This window comes from Scleropages formosus, chromosome 22, assembly GCF_900964775.1.
Source record: "Scleropages formosus chromosome 22, fSclFor1.1, whole genome shotgun sequence".
Taxonomy (NCBI): Eukaryota; Metazoa; Chordata; class Actinopteri; order Osteoglossiformes; family Osteoglossidae; genus Scleropages; species Scleropages formosus.
Window position 1 is genome coordinate 16,192,601 of NC_041827.1, and position 21,451 is coordinate 16,214,051.

General features: G+C 40.2%; 1 protein-coding gene across 1 annotated transcript; it reads left to right on the top strand.

Moving 5' to 3' along the window:
• The first annotated feature begins 1,235 nt into the window (after nt 1-1,235).
• LOC108928433 (serine/threonine-protein kinase 4-like) lies at nt 1,236-20,544 on the top strand. The gene is made up of 11 exons (XM_018742356.2): nt 1,236-1,910; nt 3,915-3,995; nt 5,296-5,424; nt 5,653-5,767; nt 5,868-6,032; nt 6,952-7,119; nt 7,348-7,485; nt 9,983-10,111; nt 10,481-10,679; nt 14,384-14,532; nt 18,653-20,544. The coding sequence occupies exons 1-11, from the start codon at nt 1,873-1,875 to the stop codon at nt 18,809-18,811; spliced, it is 1,470 nt and encodes a 489-aa protein (XP_018597872.1). The 5' UTR covers nt 1,236-1,872; the 3' UTR covers nt 18,812-20,544.
• Nucleotides 20,545-21,451: the final 907 nt, after the last annotated feature.

The window sequence follows — 21,451 nt, forward strand, 5'->3', positions numbered from 1 at the left end:
CTGTATAAATGGGTAAATAACTGTAGTCTTAAAATAAGTTGCTTTTGAGAAAAGCATCAGCTAAATGAATAAAAGTAATGTAAGTGGAAAGATGCAGCCAGTGATATTACTGTTTACCCAGGAATGGATGGAACTGCTACAGTAACAAAACATTTATTGTACATGTTTCAGCATTGTGGCTGGCTGTTGACAAATAATCATGTAGCACATGTAAAGGAGTATGTAACAAAAAGCTGGAGGGTCCTGCAGTTATTAAGGATGGAGCCTTTTAACCTGAATTAGACTTTTTAACCTGTAGTCCCATCAGCAGGGTTCTTAATGTGAAATTCTGCATTAGAAATGTCTGTCCCACACACATTGTTAGAAGCCACTTGTCCCAAGCAGGGTCACAGCAAACCAGAGCCTAATCCCAGCAACACAAGGCACAAAGCTGGAGGGGGAGGGGACACACCCAGGACAGGACACCAGTCCATCACAAGGCAACCCAAGCAGGACTTGAACCCCAGACCCAGTGCAACCCAATTTCTGTCCCTTTGAATAAATTAGAGCACATAGTGATCAAGGGCGTGGAATTGTAAACTGAAGGTTGCTGGTTCAAAAACATTCCTAGTGGCTCTGGTAGTATGCTTCTGCATGGTACTTGATTGGCTTTACTAAAATACCTGGGTAAAGCAGTAGGCTATACTCTGAAGGTCCCAGGTTCAAATCCCACTTCTGCTGTAATACCCCTCATCAACGTACTTCCCCTGAATTGATACAATAAGAATGGCCTGCTGCATAAATTGGTGAATCAATTTTATGTTGATTGCGAATGGCCTCGGAACAGCTAAGACTGAAAATGGTATGTGCAAAGCGAGCGCCCCCTGTAGTTCACAAGGTGTTAGCGCGCAGCCTCAAAGCATTAATACAACACATGGTGATAGTAACAATATGCACGCGCTTGCTGAAGCCGCTTGTCCCAGTCGGGGTCGCAGCGAGCTGGAGCCTAACCCAGCAACGCAGGGCTGGGGGGGGGGGGACACACCCAGGACAGAATGCCAGTCCATCGCAAGGCACCCCAAGCGGGCCTCGAACCCCAGACCCACCAGGGAGCAGGACCCGGTGAAACCCACTGCACCACTGCACCCCTCTAGCAACAATACAACAAAAAGAAAAAGAAAATAGAAATAGAAAAAAAAAGAGAACAATCATACAATAAGTCATGGAAAAACAGTTACAGGTTACAATTTAAATAAAAATAGTGAGGGATTTACAAAGTTGTAATTGCTTTTTATACGTAGAGTTCCAGACAGTAATAATCATGTACTGTTTGATGTGAGAGTGCCAAAAAATCAGGTTTCTTAGCGAATGTGCATTCCTGGATATTACACTTGGTGAGCGCGCCACCTGTCTTTGTTCGCGGCATCTCGCGGTGACCCCGCCCTCGCGACACAGCGTCAGTTTCAGAGGCACTTCCGGTCCCCGCTGTCAGCCACGCGGAAGCGCGAGGAAGCGGGGCAGAACGAGGCGGGGAAGGGGTAAAAAAAGAAAGAAAAGAAGAAGAGGAAAGAGGGCGAAGGAGCGGAAAGAAGGCCGAGGAGGGAGTGCGAATGAATCGGTGAAGGAAACATGGAGCTCAAGTGAACTAGACGCGTCTCTTTATTTATTCACGCCTACTTTTAACAACAGCCGCCCTCACAGCGCGGTAAATAACTTACAAAAAAGCAGCGCGTCCTGGCGGAGTTGAAGCGACGTTGAAAGTGTCTAACCGGCTACCGGTCCGGTGTAGGAAACGGCGGCAGTAAGTAAGTAGCGGGGAGTTCGTCTCCTCCCACGTGAAGTTCTCCTAGGCAAAACTAAGAAAGTTCGAGAAGAAGAAGTGTGTGGAGAAACATGGACAGTAAGGTGCAGCTGAGGCACAACCCGCGCAGGTGAGACAGACACACGAGAGAGACAAGTTGACCGGACCGAGGGGGCTCGCCGGGGGAGGGGGGTCCACCTTCACCTTCACCTTCACGTTCGCTTCGTGTGCTGGCTCACGCCGCTCTGTCTGGAGGTGTGTAGTCGAATGGGGAACTGTACTCTGTGTGTCCGTTTGCACCGCCACAGCACGTCCGGTTCTGACACACACAGAGACAGAGCCGGCGGCGGTGTGCTGACTGACTGCCCCCCCCTTATTTCCATTTTACATTTTTTTTAAACACACAATCAATCGCAAGTGATCGACTGACGCTGTCAGACTTGCTGAGAGTTAACCGATGTTTTCCAGTAGAAATATAGGAACTGGGAGGGAACTGATGACAATGGTGGTGGTGATGCACTCGTGTCACTGGATTGTGCTCCCTTTCGTTTTTTGTTTGCTTCTCAGGCCGATCGAGCCGATGAAGACACTTGGGCATCAGTGTGAAAGTTAACTGCAGGACTACCCCCCCAAACACACACACACGAACGTGAACAAGTGACAGTCCACCCTCCAGCCCCGTCCAGTGCAGTGGCTCACCGTGCCTAGACTTCACTGTAGTCGGTCATTTCTGAGAACAGAAGGAGAAACAAATGTTTCCAGTGATGCTGCCATCATCATTACATGATCAGTCTTTGTTGAAATTGTTGTATCTCTTAGTGAGGCAGAGCTGTTTGAAATGGACATCAGTAGTACAGTTGCACTGCCACATGATGTCTTGCTATGTTGCGCTGTCAGATCTCGAATAATCCGCTCATCTCTTTCAGGTAAAACGATTAGAGTGCTATCTAGGTGTAAGAAAAGGAGCATCTCAGCAGTTTTACAGCTATATTTATGTTTGGAGGAGCTTTGTTCAGCCTTTCTCTTTTTTTTTTTTTTGGTCACGAGTAGTCATGTATTGCTCAGGATGTCATTTGTGGTTTTAGGAGAGAGTTGCCGGAGGCAGTGAGTTGTTGTAGTTAGTAGCTAGGTGTTCTTTCGAGGAGCGGCCTACGGAGTGAAGCGGGGTCCTGGCCAGAGCCTGTCTCTGCTTGTTTGCCAGGTTGTGGAATGTCTCCCGAAGAACCCCGGGGGATATACTGTACCGCTTCACGCTCGTGCTACATTGGTTTCCCCTTGATTTGTTAAGTGCTGAACGTCGCGTTGGTTCTGTACCAAACTGTACTATTTCAGAGGTTTGATTTATGCAGTGAAAAGTCGTAACGGTTTAGACATACTTCTTGTAATTTAGTATTTTCACACATGAAAATGAAAACACAGACATTGCCACCGTTCCATGTGCAAAACACTACAAGCACTTGGGAAGATTATGAAGCCGTTTATTGTGTTTATGGTTGTATTGTTAATGTTCCCTTACTTTGCAGCCTGAGTACAGTACTAAAATAACTGAATTGTCTGAAGAGGGAAACTCTTCTCTAAAATCTGGTGATTTCCCCCCCCCCCCCAAACCTTGGATTTCCTTGAGATTGTTTAGTGCAGCTCCCAGAGCAAAGGAACAACGGTTTGTTTCTTTTGATTGTCCTCTTTGGTTGTTGGTGTGATAACGTGTTCCACAGTTGTTGCACAAAAATTAGTTGTTGTGTTTGTCTAATTTAAGCTTTTTTAGACATTTAAACCTCAGCACATTAACATCCCATAAATTGAGAACTTTATGTATCAATCACACACCATAACACCTATTGTGATCTTTTTCAGTTTCTTGTTAAACGTTTTAATTTTTTAAATTTATTTATTACGGTAACTGGGTGAATGTATGCAGCTTGGGGAATGATTTATATCGTGTCCTTAGGACACATCAGTGCGGTGTCCAGATGAAGACTATGGAAGGAAACGCAGTCAAAATTCTCTCGCTATGTTAAAATTCAGTGTGCATTTCAGTGAACAAAACTTCCAGAAGCTCTTTCTTTTATATCAGTCTGCAAATGCTTTTTTCCTGCTGAACTTGAGTTACTCTCTTCTGTCTGTCCTCATTCAGGCAACTGAAAAAGCTGAGTGAGGACTGCTTGACGAAACAGCCGGAGGAAGTGTTTGACATCTTGGAGAAGCTGGGTGAAGGGTGAGCCTTTACATACAAGTCTGAGTCTTCACACAGAGATGTCACTGTAGGAGAAAGGCAGACTTTATGCCCATTTTTGAAGAAATAAGATCATGTGTGATGACACAATTTAGGTTTTACCTTAAATACTTCATTTATCACCGTCATAGCAGGTTTTTTTTTTTTTTTTTTTTTTTTAAATGATAGTATGGAGAGGAAATTTGAGATGAAGTGCAATACGTGTCCTTTAGAAAATTCAATTTTATAACCTTCAGCCTAGGTATACATCGTAGTAGTCATTGAATGTGCTTTTATACTGTGTTTTTAAGTAGTCTGTACATCATACTGTGTTTAAATTATGTTAAATATGCTTTGCTTGTATGGAAGATGAAAGCAAATAAGGGTCATAGCCTCAGTATTACAACAGTAACATATTGTACAATATGGTTCTGTAGGAGAAGCTCCTCTTGTACCTCTGGGATATTAAGGGGTTCTTAACAGGCAAAGAACTTGAAACTATCAGAATCCTGAAGCTAATGGTGAGAAGGAAATTGTGCTAGGGCCATAATAAGCAGGGAAGGGTCAAAATTAGTTCCTGTGGGACGGAGCGAGGCATGTATTGAGTCTGATTGTTTAGTCTGAGAAAGCTTAGGTTTCTTAAAGGGCAGAGCACCAGTCCAGGAAACAGATGTATATTTGGATAACAAGTCTGCACTACTAGGTGGGTTGACACTTTCAGAAGCGTCCGTTAGAGAAAGTCAGCGAGGTTATCGCCTCCCGCCGAGCTTCGTCATGCTTTAGGTTTCTGTTTTTTCCACATGTGGCAGCAGTTTTTCCTGACTCTCTGAGCAACGATTCAGGAATGAATATTAACTTTTGGCACAAGCTGAAAGGATATGCAAGGTCTTCGTAGCGCTGCTGTCTATTTTTGTCCCAGGGCAGGGGAAGAGCAGGGGTAGCACTTGCAGGCACTTCTGCCTATCATAGATGCTGCCATATACTTCCTGTTTCTCAACTTCCTGTAGCACGGCTCAGTGAGAAACATCTTAACTACGTCATTTGCTGCTGGCTTGTTGGCTTTGTGGAGAGCTCAATGTGTGTTAAGTGGCTGTAAATTAAATATGCTTATTAAAAATAACTTGATCTACAGTCTTTGTTAAATTAGTAGCTTCTGGCAGTGCGCACTGCTTGCCAAAATAAGATGTCTTAATAAAGGAGCAGTATTTCACTTAAAGGTCCTGGACTTCAGTGTATTTTATATATGAAAGCATGATTTAAGAGATGAGGTTTTAGTTAACTTTCTCCTTGTCTTGGCGTATAGGTCATATGGCAGCGTATTTAAAGCTAACTACAAAGAGACTGGGGAGATTGTGGCTATCAAACAGGTTCCAGTGGAGTCAGACCTACAGGAAATCATCAAGGAAATCTCCATTATGCAGCAGTGCAACAGGTAAAGATGCTGCACTCTAACTTCTTTGGCACTAAGTGTAATACGCTGCAAAAAAGCAAAGCAGAACAATGAGTCTGGTTCCTAGACATATATATGGCAATGTCTATTTTTTTTAGTCACATGACAACTATCATTTTTTTATAATGTGATTTTAATAGAAGTCATTGTCCTTATGGTTATCGAAGGAATTAACCATTGTTTCGGTGACTATGTTGGGTGTGTTTCCAGTCCACATGTTGTTAGGTACTACGGAAGCTATTTCAAGAACAGCGAATTATGGATTGTGATGGAGTACTGCGGGGCTGGCTCGGTTTCTGACATTATCCGGTTGCGGAACAAAACAGTAAGTGGAAAAAGGCAGTTACCTCTGCTGAGATGAGAAGTTTACAGTTGAGCGTTAACACTGAGTTTCCCTTTCTCCTCTGTTCCCCATGCTATCGTAGTTAACCGAGGATGAGATCGCAAATATTCTACAGTCCACTCTGAAGGGACTAGAATACTTGCACTTCATGAGGAAGATTCACAGGGACATCAAGGCTGGGAACATCCTGCTCAATATGGAAGGCCATGCCAAGCTGGCTGACTTTGGAGTAGCAGGACAGCTGACGGTAAAAAGCCCATCAAACACTTCAGCCATTGTAGTCAAAAGAGCCATACAAAGTAAGGGCTTGATGTTAACGGCTGTCCAGGACAGGTAATTTGCTTAACTTTTCAAAGTTGGACAGGTAAAATCATTAAGATTTTACATGTTCCGATGGAAAAGTGGGCAATAAATTATGGTAAAATATTAAGAAGAATTATGCAAGGTGATGACTACCATCACAATAAAAAGAAACCATATCATGTCACTTACAGTATGGTGTCATCTGAATATTTGTTTTGAAATAATTTCTTGCTGGATAATGCCAGATTTATCAAATAATGCAAAATAACCACAGTACTTAACTATGTTGGCTGATTTTTTTTTTTTTTTTTTTTTTTTTTCTCCTTCCCCCTCTCCTCTCTAAAATTATTATTATGTTGGAGTCCAATATTTAGCATGCTTTCTTTCATGTGATATCCTGTTTGCTTTGGTTACTATTTAGGATATTTTCAACTTTGAAATTTAGTTTTTATATTTATAATATGTTCCAAATTGAACCGCTACAAAGTTTGATGAGACAAGTGAAATGTACCTGTCCTGTAGACAACCAAACACAAAAACTTGATGTGGAGCACTAGAAGTGTTCCCAGACCTATGTAACATCATATGTCTTGATAATGCATGGATTTATGATCTGAAGTAGGGGTATGCATAAATGTACATCCGCTAAATTGAACTTTTAGTGTACTTTCCATTAAAAAAAAAAAGGCATTTTAATCGTAATCCTGTTATCCCAGTTCAGAGTAATTATTGCTTGGTGGTATGATCAGGTCGGTGCTTGCAGAGAGGTAGAACATGGGTCTTTTTTTACATTTAAAAAAAAAAAAAAAGGCAAATGTCTCAGCAATTTCTTTGCAAATGGCTTTCCTCACTGCTGTTCTTAGGACACCATGGCAAAACGTAACACAGTCATTGGAACCCCATTCTGGATGGCTCCAGAGGTGATCCAAGAGATTGGCTATAACTGTGTGGCAGATATCTGGTCACTGGGCATCACAGCTATAGAGATGGCTGAGGGCAAGCCTCCGTACGCAGACATCCATCCCATGAGGGTAGGTCGCCATGTTGCATAACCTGCTGTTTACTTATGTACTGTTATTTAGGGTATTATTCTTATCCATAGTGGCACTGAATGAAAGGCTACAAGTAATCTACTGTTTATAGTCAGCGATTCGGCCCCATTGCTTTAACATATTTGAGTTCAGTGTTTTTGCATGTTTTCATTTGGTGTTGCATCTTGGACTTTAGTTCTTGCTGTTTTGTCGTTCTCCCTCTTACAGGCCATATTCATGATTCCCACGAACCCTCCTCCAACATTCCGGAACCCGGATTTGTGGTCGGCACCATTTAAAGACTTTGTTGCACAGTGTCTTGTGAAGAACCCAGAAAGCAGAGCTACCGCCACTCAGCTACTTCAGGTATACAGGTTTCACCCAGTAGGTCAACATGAAAACTGTCTATGGCAGGGGTGTCCAACACATGGCCCACCATTTTTCATTTGAATGCAGAAGGTGGCAGGAACAAGAGCAGAAAAGTTTCAGATAAATGTAAGACTTTTCAAGCGAGACGGTCGAATCTGTACTTTAGTGAAATGAAGAGCAAGTCAATTTGTTTGATATGTAGTAAGGTGATTAGAATTTTTAGGAAGTGTAATGTTAAAAGACATTATTGCATGACGGGGCGTAGCTACGTGGTGGCCATGGGTGGCCAGTGCCACCCCTGTTATACAAAGCACTCTGACCGCACTGACAGGTGACTTTTTTTCGCCGCTCAAACTTGTATGACGCACATAGTGTTCCGTACGGCGTTATTAGGCTGAAGAGTTGCGAACCGCCTGCGCAGTACAAACCTCTGTGTGTTGGAGGGAGGAGTAGGAGTGGGAAAACTCAATTTCGGGAGCATTACTACAGCCAAGTCCAGTGCAAGAAGATACGGTGATCAGGAGAGTAAAATCAGTTATTTACTTACATTTCACTACCATTTCGTGAAAGTTTGTTAAAGTTGAGGTCCTGCGATGTTTCATCATGAGAAACAAATGTTACCTTACCATTAAACATCGCATAACTTAGCTAATAGGCTAATGCTAAAGTTACTGCCGCTGCTAGCTAGCTAATTTTTAAAAATGTTACCACACACAACGCTACCACATCATAATACGCTTACATTGAGTCTGTCACTTTTTTTTTTGTAAGTAGGTATTCAATTTAATAATAATAAAAGTGTTTATCTAAACTGTAGAGAGCAAAGGAAAGGAAGATGAAGATATATATTTTTTTTTTTTTTTTTTAAAACACAACCTGAGGACTAGTAGCAGTAGAACTGAAAATGAAGAGGCAGGGAAATGAATGCTACAGAGAGGGAAGAAGCAGGGAAACTGTGTACTGCTAAGAGAGACAAGGAGGAGTTGGAGAGGGAGCTTGTGGAGAAGCTCTACAGACACAGCAGACATCAGACCAGAATTAGAGATGAGCAAAAACACTCATATAGTTAGTCGTTGCTCACCAGGTATGTAGGTTGCATCAGTTGTATCTGCAAACATAAAAGAATCATTTCCAATACCGAATTTGTATCATTAGCATCTAAATGTATGAATAATGTAGAATAAGGATCGTATTAAATGATATATTTTTACAGACATTTAAGTACTGCCACTGTAATTTCTTGTGTGCATTTGTAATAAATTTATAGAATTTCTGTCTGTAGAATTTGCTTTTGGTACAGCATGTCACAGTCAGGTGTGTGTATTTTTGGGGGCACCCCAGTGAAATGACTGGGTCTTATTTGGCCACCCCTGGAAAAAAAAGTTCTGGCTATGCCTCTGTTGCATGACACCACAAGTTTTTGTATGAGCGAGGTATATGAGCTAAAAAGTAAACTTTTAGGACAATAGTGGCCTTTAAGAACTTGTGTTCCCAGTCAGAATCATTGGTCACAGTCAGCTGTACGGTAGGTGAAATTATCGCCGGAAAATCAAACCACTTTTGGATGGTGAATTTGTTGAATGTTTGGAGTAAGCTGCCGATGTATTTCCTGAGGGGAACAAAATGCAGTTACTAAAATAAGTTTAGAACATTTCAAGTATTATTGGAGTGTACCCATTTTCAGCATGTGTATGACTTGAAGGGAAGTTAAACAGTTTTAGACATTTACAAGAAATTAATTATTTCTTGAATAAAGTTTCTGGCATCTGTCAGTTAATAAAATTGCAATTTATGGTTTTAATTTTTCAATTAAAACATCTAAGGTTCAGTATGTCACTTATTGTGAGTTTTTTTTCCATTTAAAATTCAAACTGCCGTATATGTAATGTTCCTTTGTTTGCTGTAAACCTTTACACTCTCTCTCTCATTTTTTCCTAAAAAATACATTTTCAGAAATGTTTGTTACAGCACAGATTCTAAAATCCAACAGAAGAATTGTCTGTCTCATGTATACATTAGTATATCTCACTGATGCATTGTGAAGGTCTTCAAATGAAGATTCTAAAAGACCATTCATCTTGGTCCTTGTTACTTCTCCCAGACCTACATGATCAACATGATCATGAGATCTGGGAATTATTTTTCAAACTTCTCAAACAGTTTTCCTGACATTTTCATTAAGCCATGCTAACTGTCAGTGCTTTGAGTTCTCAGATTTTTCTTGAATGCATCTCATTTGAATTCTTGTACCATCTCAGGGTGCACTAAAATTACTTAATCACATGCCTGCAACTATGTCTCTTTCTCCTAATGTAATGCACAAATTGTATTTTCTCTGAGATGTACATCGCTTTGGAGAAAAGCACCTGCTAAATGAATAAATGTAAAATTTTACAAAGATGAATATATGATGTCATAAATTTTTCAAAAATTGTTTTTTGCTCTCTTGCCTGTGTTGCTTTGGATACTTCAATCTTGACTGCTACTCGTGCAGCATCCGTTCATCAAGAGTGCCAAGCCAAGCAGTGTCCTCAGGGCGCTCCTCACAGATGCCTTGGAAATGAAGCTGAAGAAGCAGGAGGCCCAGCAGAGGGAGCAGGATCAGGAGGAAGAGGACAATTCGGTACAGTGCCTCTAGTACATCTTATATCTGTATCTAGCCTCATGAATTGGGTAAGGCCACAAGGTATTTTCAGTCACATACTACACTGTTCTCCTGGTCTTCTTTTCATGTTCATCACCAGGGTTCTGCCAAGCACACACAGTTTTTAGATTCTCATTATGGTGTGGCTTTCACAGAACCTCTCATCTGACCTCACCAAAGCCTGCCTCTCGACTCAATTATGAATTATATAGTTAGTTATGGTGGTCTACCGTTAAGTATTTTTGTGAGTGTGGGCATGAAGACACTGAATCTTGTTTCCTGTTTTTCCTCTGGGTTTATAGTATACATCTCACAGTACAGTCTGCGTCCTTTTTTTTGTATTTTAAGGATGATGACGAGGTGGACCAGGGCACAATGGTGAGGGCAGGCTCGTCCAACTCGGGCACTATACGGGCAGCATCATCCTCCCTGGGAACATCGGCACGCACAATGATTGAGCAAGACGGCACCCTGGAGTCACAACTTGGCACCATGGTTATCAACTCTGGTGAGGATGAGGAGGAAGAGGAGGCTGGCACCATGAAACGTAAGACAAATGTCAACTTTGTATATATTGCTAATTCTATATATTTAGACCCGCATTTAAACCTTATATTTTTTAATTTTTAGTGAGAGACCTTTTTTAAACCTGATCATTTTAGGGCCAGGATGCACTGATATTTGCAAACCTTACATTCTGTTAGTCATTGATGGAATCATTATTGAATTTAACATTTGACTGTGTTACCTTTTATGTGACAGTTTTAGTTTCTGATTTCTAATTAGTGACATGTTACACTCAGCTGAAGAATGCATAGACAGTATGTTAGGTTGCTTTTCAGCTGCTGTTCCACTCATGTTCAGAGGAGGGCCCCATTTCACTGTGAAAAGCACATCTGTCACTTTTCCTGGTTGGGAAGAGATGAGTGTGCTGGAATCAAACTACTTACATTTGCATTTATTCGTTTGGCTGACACTTTTCTCCAAAGCGACTTACAATGTTAAGGTCACAATTATTACATGCTTACAATCATTTACACAGCTGGGTGGCTTTTACTGGAGCAATTTTAAGGTAAGCACCTTGCTCAAAGGTAGTACAGCCAGAGGTGGGGATCAAACCTGTGACCTTTCGCTCCAAAGGGAATAGCTCTAACCAGTACGCTACCAGCTGTCCCGCTACTTGTGTGCTACTATGTGTTTATTAGGCACCTTATTTAGGGCAGGATGGAGAAACGGTTCTTTCATAAGTGAAATAACAAAATTCACTGCACAAAATTAGGGTATACTTTCTAATTGTGATGACCCAAGTTGTTGTCATATATATACACACACACACACACACACACACACACACACACTTTCTGAACCGCTTGTCCCATACGGGGTTGCGGGGAGCCAGAGCCTAACCCGGCAACACAGGGCGTAAGGCCAGAGGGGGAGGGGACACACCCAGGACGGGACGCCAGTCCGTCGCAAGGCACCCCAAGTGGGACTCGAACCCCAGACCCACTGGAGAGCAGGACCCAGTCCAACCCACTGCGCCACCGCGCCCCCCTGTTGTCATATAAATATGCATTTTTTAAAAACTCAGAAGGCAATAAGAAACCACTTCTGTACCTTCCCTTACCATGAAAACCATGCAAGTGGTGTCTATTGAAATTATGGTCCCAGAAGTATGAAATTGATTTTAAGTGGGTTTACATACTTAAACCTTATTGAATGTCTATCTGTATTCTGAACAGTTTAACTTAGCAATATGTCCTTTTATCAGTTGTGTAAGTTTTGTCAGATTCCTTATGCAGTTATTGTGAAAAAATGAAATTTTTCAGAAAAATGTTATGTCTAGTGTTTTTGGAACACACCAGTATTTGTAGTGCTTTCTCTTGTTACATCTTTACAAGTCAAACCAAGCAATAAAACCAGTTAAAAGCTTAATAAGATCACAAGGTTGCACACTTTTTCCATGCTGTCCTGGAGGAAATTAATCTCATTTATATAGATTCATTTGGAGAGCAGTGAAGAAGATGTTAACGGAGGAACGTGTGGAAAATAGCGTTTCCCTCATAAATTAGATTCCAATTCTGATTTCGATCTTTTAAGTTGGGATAGGTATTCAATCCAAGTCCTTTAATTAGAATAAGTAATTGATTTTTCACTAAAAACGCTTAGGGGAATTAAAGTGCTATTCCTTCTCACTACTGTGCAACTAAGATCACAGAGACACTAGACAAAAATTAGCAGCTTGATAGCATTGCTTTTTCTGGACCAAATCTGAAATGGATTTAAAGACCCCCCCCCCCCCCCCCCATTTTCTTTGAGAACGTCAAAATTGTAATTATAGTGCTGTATAATTATAGAAAAGTATGTTCTACCTGAATTTTTTCTCCATTTACCTTTAAATGCTAAGAGATTACAAGGATTAAAGAACACTAATTTAATTTCTATAACAACTGATGTATTATTTATGAATTTAATGGATGGGAGAAACATTGACCCTTTCTGTTGAACATTTATTTTCTTTCCTGCATATAGACCCTAATATGTTCCCACGGCACCCAGTACGTTTGGCTATGCTTCTGAGTGCTGCTGTTTCCCTGTCTCACCAGGCATAGCCATATATGACCATGCTGGGCAACACAACAGATCTGATGTGCACATCTAAAAGCAACCATTTGCTCTTTATTTAAGATACATCACTAATCTGTGCTTGATGTAGAATACATCCATATTGAAGGTTAGACAGTTTCCTGTGGGTTGGTGCTTGGAGTTTGATGCTTGCTTCCAGGCTTGTCCATTTTACGCCATGCAATGATACCTATAAACTGTCTACGAAACAGGCTTAAAAACTGCCTTAAAATCTGATGCAGTAATTTTGTAACTACTGTTAATACCATGTAAATTTGACTCCAGACAGTGTCTGAAGGTTGAACCACACGCACTGTCTGAAACCGCTTCTCCCAAGCGGGGTCGCGGCAAACCAGAACCTAACACAGGGCATAAGGCCGGAGGGGGAGGGAACGCACCCAGGACGGGACGCTAGTCCATCACCAAGTACTCCAAGCAGGACTCGAACCCCAGACCTACCAGAGAGTAGGACCTGGCCAAAGCCACTGCACCACCACGCCCCCGTGGGTAGAACCATCTTCTGATTTATATATGAGCAGCAACTGTTGGCTAGTTATTTATTTCTTTCTTTTTCCCTACCAATTTTTTTGAAGGACCTTTTGAGATCTGTTGGATTTACCTTGGAAAAGTCACTTTAAGCATAATTTGAGGGTGTGAAATATACGTGTATGTATTATTCTGATTGAGACAATTTTAAAAATCTGATCCGCTGTGTCCTAGGATGTTGAATATTGGTGACTGAATATAAATAAAAGGTCTCAACTCCCCCCCCTTCTGTAAGTGGGAATCCTTGGGAATGTTGTCCTTGCCTTAACTCCAGACCTTGCCAAAGAGGAAAGGGGAGACAATGGGGAAGCTCCTGAATAATTTAACTTTGTGAATTAATGATGAGTAAAGTGTCTCTTCTAAATGGAGGCAGAGGTGGACTGCTACATCTGATGTTCACAGATGAGCCAGCGCTTGTCTCAGGCATGCATAAATTATTTAAGAACTAAAGAAATTATGTTAAGATGAGTGGAATTACATGAAGCAATGCCAGTTGGAGTAGTCCTGAGTTAAAGAAAACATGAGATTTCAATAACATTTATTTATTTATTTTTAGCCCCCATTATATGACAGATTCCTGCAGGAAAGTATAAGCCTTTTCTGGTTCAAATTCCTCTACTGCGGTTAATAAATGAAACGCTACTGTGGAATGGAACCATCCCCCTTGGTGGGAACCCATTTTCATTGTCAATAGCACATAGAAACCCCCACCCAGAGTTCTGTTTCATGTGACATTAGAAACATTTAGCACAGATTCCAATGTCATTGAAAGCTTGTGAAACCATGTATAGAATTTTCAAGCTGTGGGCAGCAACTCAGCTGGAATGTCATGAAAGGAACTCACTGAAGAGGAGGTCCTGCCCCTGCATTTTATTTTTTTTATATTTTATTTATTTATTACAGCCTAAATTCTGTGGTCAGTCATGATCACAGTAGGATGAGTACAGACCTGCCTTGGACACACTGAACAGCACATGGTGAACTTCTACTGTGCTTTGTGCAATGGTGTTTTTTGTGCTCAACACTGATTTACAGTGTGGTCATTCAGAGTTTGACTTTTTTTTTTTTTTTTTTATAAAGGTTGCGATGAGACCCCGCAGCCTGCCAAGCCCTCCTTCCTGGAGTATTTTGAGCAGAAGGAGAAAGAAGCAAACAACTACAATGCAGACGGTGTCCAAGGTCATATAGGTGACAACCGCAAGCTGCCAGGAGAGGGCGATTTGGAGCAGGTGAGTCATCACTGTTTGAAAGTCATACCTCAGCTACATGTTAGCACCAGCACAATAAAATGCATACATCTGTTTCTGTCCACATTTTTATAATGTGCTTTATGATGTAGAGACTCTCTCCTGTCTGTTCTGTCAGAATAACTTGAATTCCTGTAACTTTTTTACATAATGTTTTTCACACAGTACTTGCACTGCTTTACTCATTTATACAATTAGGTAATTTTTGCCAGAGAGGTTCAGGAGAAGTACCTTCATCAAGGGTATTGCAGTAGAAGCAGGATTTAATGCTTGGTTTTTAAGTGCACGCTGATGGCTCTAACCGTTTATGCTACTCTCTGATAATGGTTGTATTTTCAAATAGTTGTGATTTCAGACACTGCTGCATCTCTTGTCGTTCTTATTCCAGTTTGTACCTACATCCTGAAACAACACCCAAAACTAGACTGTAGTGCAGTTTCATTCAATATAGCAGTTTCCCCCAGTTCATGAATTTTTTTTTTTTTTTTTTTTGAAATTACATTAGAAGTTTGTAGTGATGTCAAAAGTGTATCTGTATAGGCAATATATGTAACAAATGTGCTGTCTGCAAGTAAAGTCATTGTATTGTTATTTGCACCATAAAGGCAGAAGAACCTTTTCTGCAGGAAAAGCTTCTGTCTCTATAGAGACCGAAGCTTGGAAACCCTGTCCTCAGCAATTAGTTGACAGATGTGCTGTGGCACCCCAGAGGCAGCACTTTTGTTTGTTTTGCCATGTTAGTTTGCTGTCCTTGTGCTTCTCATCTGATGCATAGTGACAGAAGTGTGTGTGTGTGTGTATGTCAGAGTCATCACTCCAGCATCACACTTGAAAGCCAAGCAAATCCTTATGTTTTAGGGCAGACAGTGTGGTTTTGACCGGATACACAGAAACTGCTCCGTATCCAGTTAGTTTTACATACCTAACATTTCACACTGTATGCTGTCCTTTCACATGCACAGCCTGAATAGATTTGGATGCACAATGCCAGCGAAGTGTTATGGTTAAGGGACAATTGTACCCTGATTCCTGTAACCTGTAGGCTGCAGGTTTGTCTTTGGAGGTGTCCTGCTGTAGTACCCTTGAGGAGGGGGCTCTACCTGAATTGCTCCAGTAACATATTTAACTGTATAATGGCTACATCAGTTTGGAGAAACACATGAGCTAACATAATAATACAAATAGATTACCAGAAAGTAAGCTATGGAACTATATAGAAATGAAATTTATAATTAAAGTAGTACAGTAGCAGGTTTAATTGTCAAGTTTCACTTTGGAGGTGCACAGCTATTGCTTTATTGTACACGTATGCACTGACAGACATTGCCTTTTCTGAAAGCAATAGAATTTTAACGTATTTACTATTTTTCCGTCTTTACCAGTATGTGGTACTACTAATGTTTCCACCCTTTGTTTACAACTGAAAGGCATTAAGTGACCGTTTTCCATTTCAAAGGTTCCGGTTTCCCTTTCAAAATCCTATGCTGCCATACAGTTATTCTGCATTATTGTTTTGTAGCTAGATTTGTGTTACTGTATCAGTTCATCATATGGCTGTAATTGGACAGGAATAAGAGTTTAGGAGGAATCCTGCATGGTGATGTGGGAGGAAGAAACCAGCTGTGTACAGTAATTACAGCACATTTCTGAACTAAATCTTGATCCAAATCAGTGTGTACACTGACCAAACATTTGGTTTCATTTACTCTTTAACGTTCAAAGTACGTACATAACAAGTCTATGGTTATCTTATTAGTTTTACTACAGATAATGTATTCTCTTTAGAAACACTAATTCCACTTAATAGTTGCTAATTGAATGCATGTTTTGACCTTCCTCAATGATTGGCAAGGTTATCCTCAAAAGCTTATGCTGAAACCAGAAAATAATTTACATGGTTTGAGGATGATTGTTGGATGATAGCTCCCTGAAGAAAGGCACTTCATTATTAATTCATCCTGGGCTGTGCTCTAGAATCTATTGCACTTTAAGACTTAAGTAAAAATACATGTTTACATGTGAATGTCATACAATTTTTATTTTGACTGGTTACATTTTTATAATGAGCATAAAATACATTTTAGAAGTTCACTGCATACATTTTGATAGATTCTAATTTACATTATACCAAGCCAGTTGGACAACAACACAAATAACGCCGTACTGCCTTTTGACAAAAGTACGAGTGTTGCATTTCTTATGCTATATTACTGAAGTAGAGGTGGTCACATTGCGGTGTGTGGGAATGTCTGCTGTCAGTCTCTACTCAGTTGTCATACACAGTTTACGAATTGGCTCTGCTGCCTTACCTTTTTTTTTTTTTTTTTTATAAAAAAAGGAAACTAGAAATTGACCATATTTGCTCTCAGTTGCTCTTTTGGGCTTCCCTCTTTGCATAGAACATTAGAGGTCAAAACATGGTAAATGTTGTCAACTCAGATTAATTTCAAAGTCCTCTGTTGTGAGAGAGTGGCATATAGATATTTGAAATTCCTTACAATCAATACAGGTTGATTGATGAGAAGTTTTATAGGCTTCTTAAATTGCGTACAACTGGTAGTGTATTGGTTCGAGCTGTTTCCTTTGGACCCAATGGTTGCAGGTTTAGTCCCTTTTGGCTATAGTACCCTTGAGCAAGGTACTTACCTTAAAAATGACTCCACTTACATTTCCCAGCTGTATAAATGAGTAAATAACTGTAGGTACCTTAACATTGTGGGTTGCTTTGGAGAAAAGCATCAGCTAAAATTAATAAATGTAAATTAAGAGAAGTTTTGAGAACACCAGCAGCCTGGTCCCAGGCTCCTGCTCTGTGGTTGTATCTAAGTGAGGACCAGGTGAAGGAACCTGAAACAAGATGTCAGACAAGGTGAAGACTGGGTTGTTGTTGTTCTCCTGTACCGGCACTCTACTGCTCTGCTCTACTATTGCTGCTTATGTGACAAAAGGGTTGCACTAGCTGAAAAAGACATAAATACAAGTCAGGGAACTGTATTTCAGGGGTTTGACACCCCTTTAAGTGCTTTCTTCCCACTGTTAAATGTTCTAAAAATCTTTTAGTGTGATTAAAAAGGCAAAGGCAAAACTTTGTAATTGGAAATAAAATGTATTCATTATTAAATTGACTTCCTCTCCTTTTGATCTCATATCTATTTTCAGTTGCCTGCCTATTTTGTGGTTTTTCATTATCTGAACCTGTCCTTTTTGTCCTCTGGGAGCTTTATACCCCAGTGTACGTCCATGAATGTGAAATGGGCTATACTGTGAAAGAAAGAGAGGGAGGGAAGTGCAGCCTTCCACCCATCGATTTCTGGCCCACTTGGTCCCTACTTATCCTGTCTGCTGCCCTTCTGACCACTTTGCCTCTCTATTCAACCTCACTCTCACACTCAAAGGGGGTGGCACTTTGCACAGATTGCAGACGCCACTCTTATTTTTACATCATTGATTTGGGCAATAAATACTGCAGCTCGTTACAGATGTGAAAGTGCGGCAAGGTGAAGGATCTTATTTTGCTTACAGTTCTGGAGTTTCTGTGCGTGCCTTTCTACATGTGATGTCAAGGACTTCCGAATATCTTTAAAATAAAACTGGTCGGAAAGCTAGTAGTTCACGCCTAACCTTTTTGCTTGGCTTGGGTGCCTTTATCTCATTTGTGAAATCCTTTTTACTCACATATGCTTCTTTCTTGTGAACATAAGCAGTCAGTATCCTACAGAGTAAGCAGTACATATGTGCCAAAGTTAATAATGAGATCATGAAGTGCTTAACGCTGCCCCTGTTTTGTATTGTAGGCAGTGATTATTATAATGTCTGTGTAGGTGGGCAGTTGATAATGGAGTTGAGGGTGGCTCTTTCCTGGTGTTGTGTAGACAACAGCAGGTCTAGAGAGTGGGCTTCTCATTTCCTGCTTTAGTCCTTTTTGGCGTGCAGGCTCCTGTTGTCTGGAAGTCTGATGGAGCAGTCGGGTTGGGTAAGGTCATTCAAACTAAGTGAATAATCATGCACAAGACATCCGGCATTTTCACCAACTCTTATTGACGGGTTTCACGGTCGGGTCAAGCGCTGTGCATTGTCCTCTGACTGCGTCCTCTTTGTGCAGATGAAGAGCTGGAGTGTGGACGAGCTCAAGTCAAGGCTGGCTTCCCTGGAGCCCCAAATGGAGCAAGAGATCGAGGAGATCCGTCAGCGCTACCAGGCAAAGCGGCAGCCCATACTGGACGCCATTGAGGCTAAAAAACGGCGGCAGCCAAACTACTGAGGAGTAGAGATTGACTGGCTGGTTTCAGTGGACTCCTTTCTCTGCTTTCACACTGGAGAAGACGGTGGACCAATTACTGATGGTCCCGAAGCTGCACTGTTCGGCTACAGCGCAGCTTTTTTCTGTTGCTCTCTAATACTTGATGAACATCTTTGCAGTGCTGTGAAATGGAACTGGCAAAGTGGCTTATTTTTTTAAAATCTCTATGCCCTGTTCCAGTTTGAAATGCTTATAGCTCAAAAGTAATTTTATAGTTGATATAGAACCATTTTGGTACTACAACCCTGGGAATTAGGTTAAGACTGGTACAAATGAACCTGTGCATAGCATTGCAAACTGGACAATGGAAATTTATTTTTAATGTTCATTTTTTAATATAAATATTGTTAGTATGTTTAAATGTTATTTGGATGTTCAGTTCGACTTTGTAAATTTTGAAATGTAATCTTTTATATTTCTACTGTGTTCTTGTCTTTTGGTACTTTTTTGTTCTATAAAGCGATGTTCCAGAATCCAGATGAGTGGAGAATCAGACAGTTGCACTAAAGTGAGGGATTCACTGTAACCACTGCTTTCTGTGTGCTGCCTTGACAAGATTATGTGGCTCTACTGAGTGATGCACTAGGGTGGACACTCGTAAATTAATGAACGGGAGCATGATTTAATAAAAGAAGATGCAGGGTAGAAACGAGGCATGCAGGTCCGACAAAAAATGTAGCTTTTTTTTTTTTTTTTTTTTTTTGAAACTGTAGTGCACTTGTTTTATTTAATGTTCTTAGGTATTTCATGGCTTTTATTCAGGGACTTTACATATTTTGTGTCTTCCATGATTTTGGGGGGAGAAAAAAAAAAAAAAAAGGTTTAGTTGTTGCTGTGAAAGGTTGCTTCTGCCAAGCACTAATTTGTGTATAAATTAGCAACTCAGGACAGATGTGCTACTCAGGATTTGATGTTCATAACCATAGCAGTCAAGTACAAAAACAAGTGACTCAGTACAAATGGCTTAGAATAATCTAACGGTACCTTGGCATTGTGTTTTAAAAGTGACGTTTTTGTATGTTATCTGACTTTACATTAAGGCTGGAAAGATCAATATCAATAAAATTTTGTACATCTCCTTAGAGGACTTGTTTCATGCCTTTATATGAGTGACCTTAAGACTATGGACTGCATATTTAATTCAATAATGCTGCATATCCTGAATAATGTTCCATTGCATTTTTTTTTTTTCTCTGTAATGTTAATGCAATAATTAATCCTGATGTCATAGCCACTGGAGGAGGTTTTTGTTCTTAAATGTGAATGAATGACCAAGCTAAAGACATCATTGGTCCTTTTTAAATTCATTCCATAATTCAGAATTTTAAATGTACATTGATGAATGTCTCGCAGAAGTAATTTATCAGTATTTTAGCCATATGTTTTTTTTCTGTATTAAAGTTTTGGTCACTGTTTTGGATGTGATTGTGTCGTTTCTAGGTGGGCAGTTGATAATGGAGTTGAGGGTGGCTCTTTCCTGGTGGTGTGTAGACAGCAGCAGGTCTAGAGAGTGGGCTTCTTATTTCCTGCTTTAGTCCTTTTTGGCGTACAGGCTCCTGTTGCATCTCCTGTTGCAATAATACTGTCACGTTATTTTCAGATGAGCTTTTCCCCAAACCGTCAGCTTTGTTTTATCAATTGTTCTGCCATTCTTTATGAAAGATTTTATGAAAACACATTCAGTGAACAGGTGTAAGGCACTTAAGTACAGTTCTGAAAGACTGAATTTATTTTCTCTTTCTTTTTTATTTGTATTGCATTATATTTCCTTGACCCATACTTTATGGGCTAAAATAGCCTACAAATAAATTTTTAATGTGATGGCTAAAAATATAATCTCTTGTGCTGCCTTGTAGGATGGTGTTTATTTCATGCTATGGGTAGAAGACTGTTAAATTAGGAAACAACATCTTCAATTATAAAGCTGCTGTTTGTGTTTTATAAAATATTTTATACAGGCTGTCTAGTTTGAATGGAATTTAATGTGTACAGAGCTGACTGCAGATGACTTTCTTTGAAGTATCAAGGAGAATTTTAAGAGAAGAAACTGACATTTTGTCATCCATTAAATGCAGTTAATGAGTACAATATTTGATTTATATTGTGTTTATACTTTTGGGGATGTGCTTCCCTAAAAGATATTTAGTGCAATTTCTATCAGTCTGATTGAAGTTCAAACATACCCCTGTAAACTTTAACTTCTCTCGGCTCTCATGAAACGGGTTCCCATAAAAACCCATACAGTAGCTTATGAAAATACAGTATATATACCATTTTCCATGCAACAGCAGCATTGCCTGGTTATTGTTCTTGTGCTTCCACAAAAGGTATTTTATTCACTATCTATGTCTTTTACATTGCAAAGCACGCAACTACTTGTTCTGCAACAAAAAACCTCTATATAGTACTTCCTACTTATCACCTTGACCATCACAATCCTGGATTATAGTAAATATACTATTATAACTAAAATAGGGGATTCAATAATGTTATTAATTCGTTTAGCTGATGCTGTTCTCCGAAGCATCTTACAATGTTAACGTACTTAATTTACCCATTCATACAGTGGGGTAACATTTACTGGAGCAATCGAGGGTAATT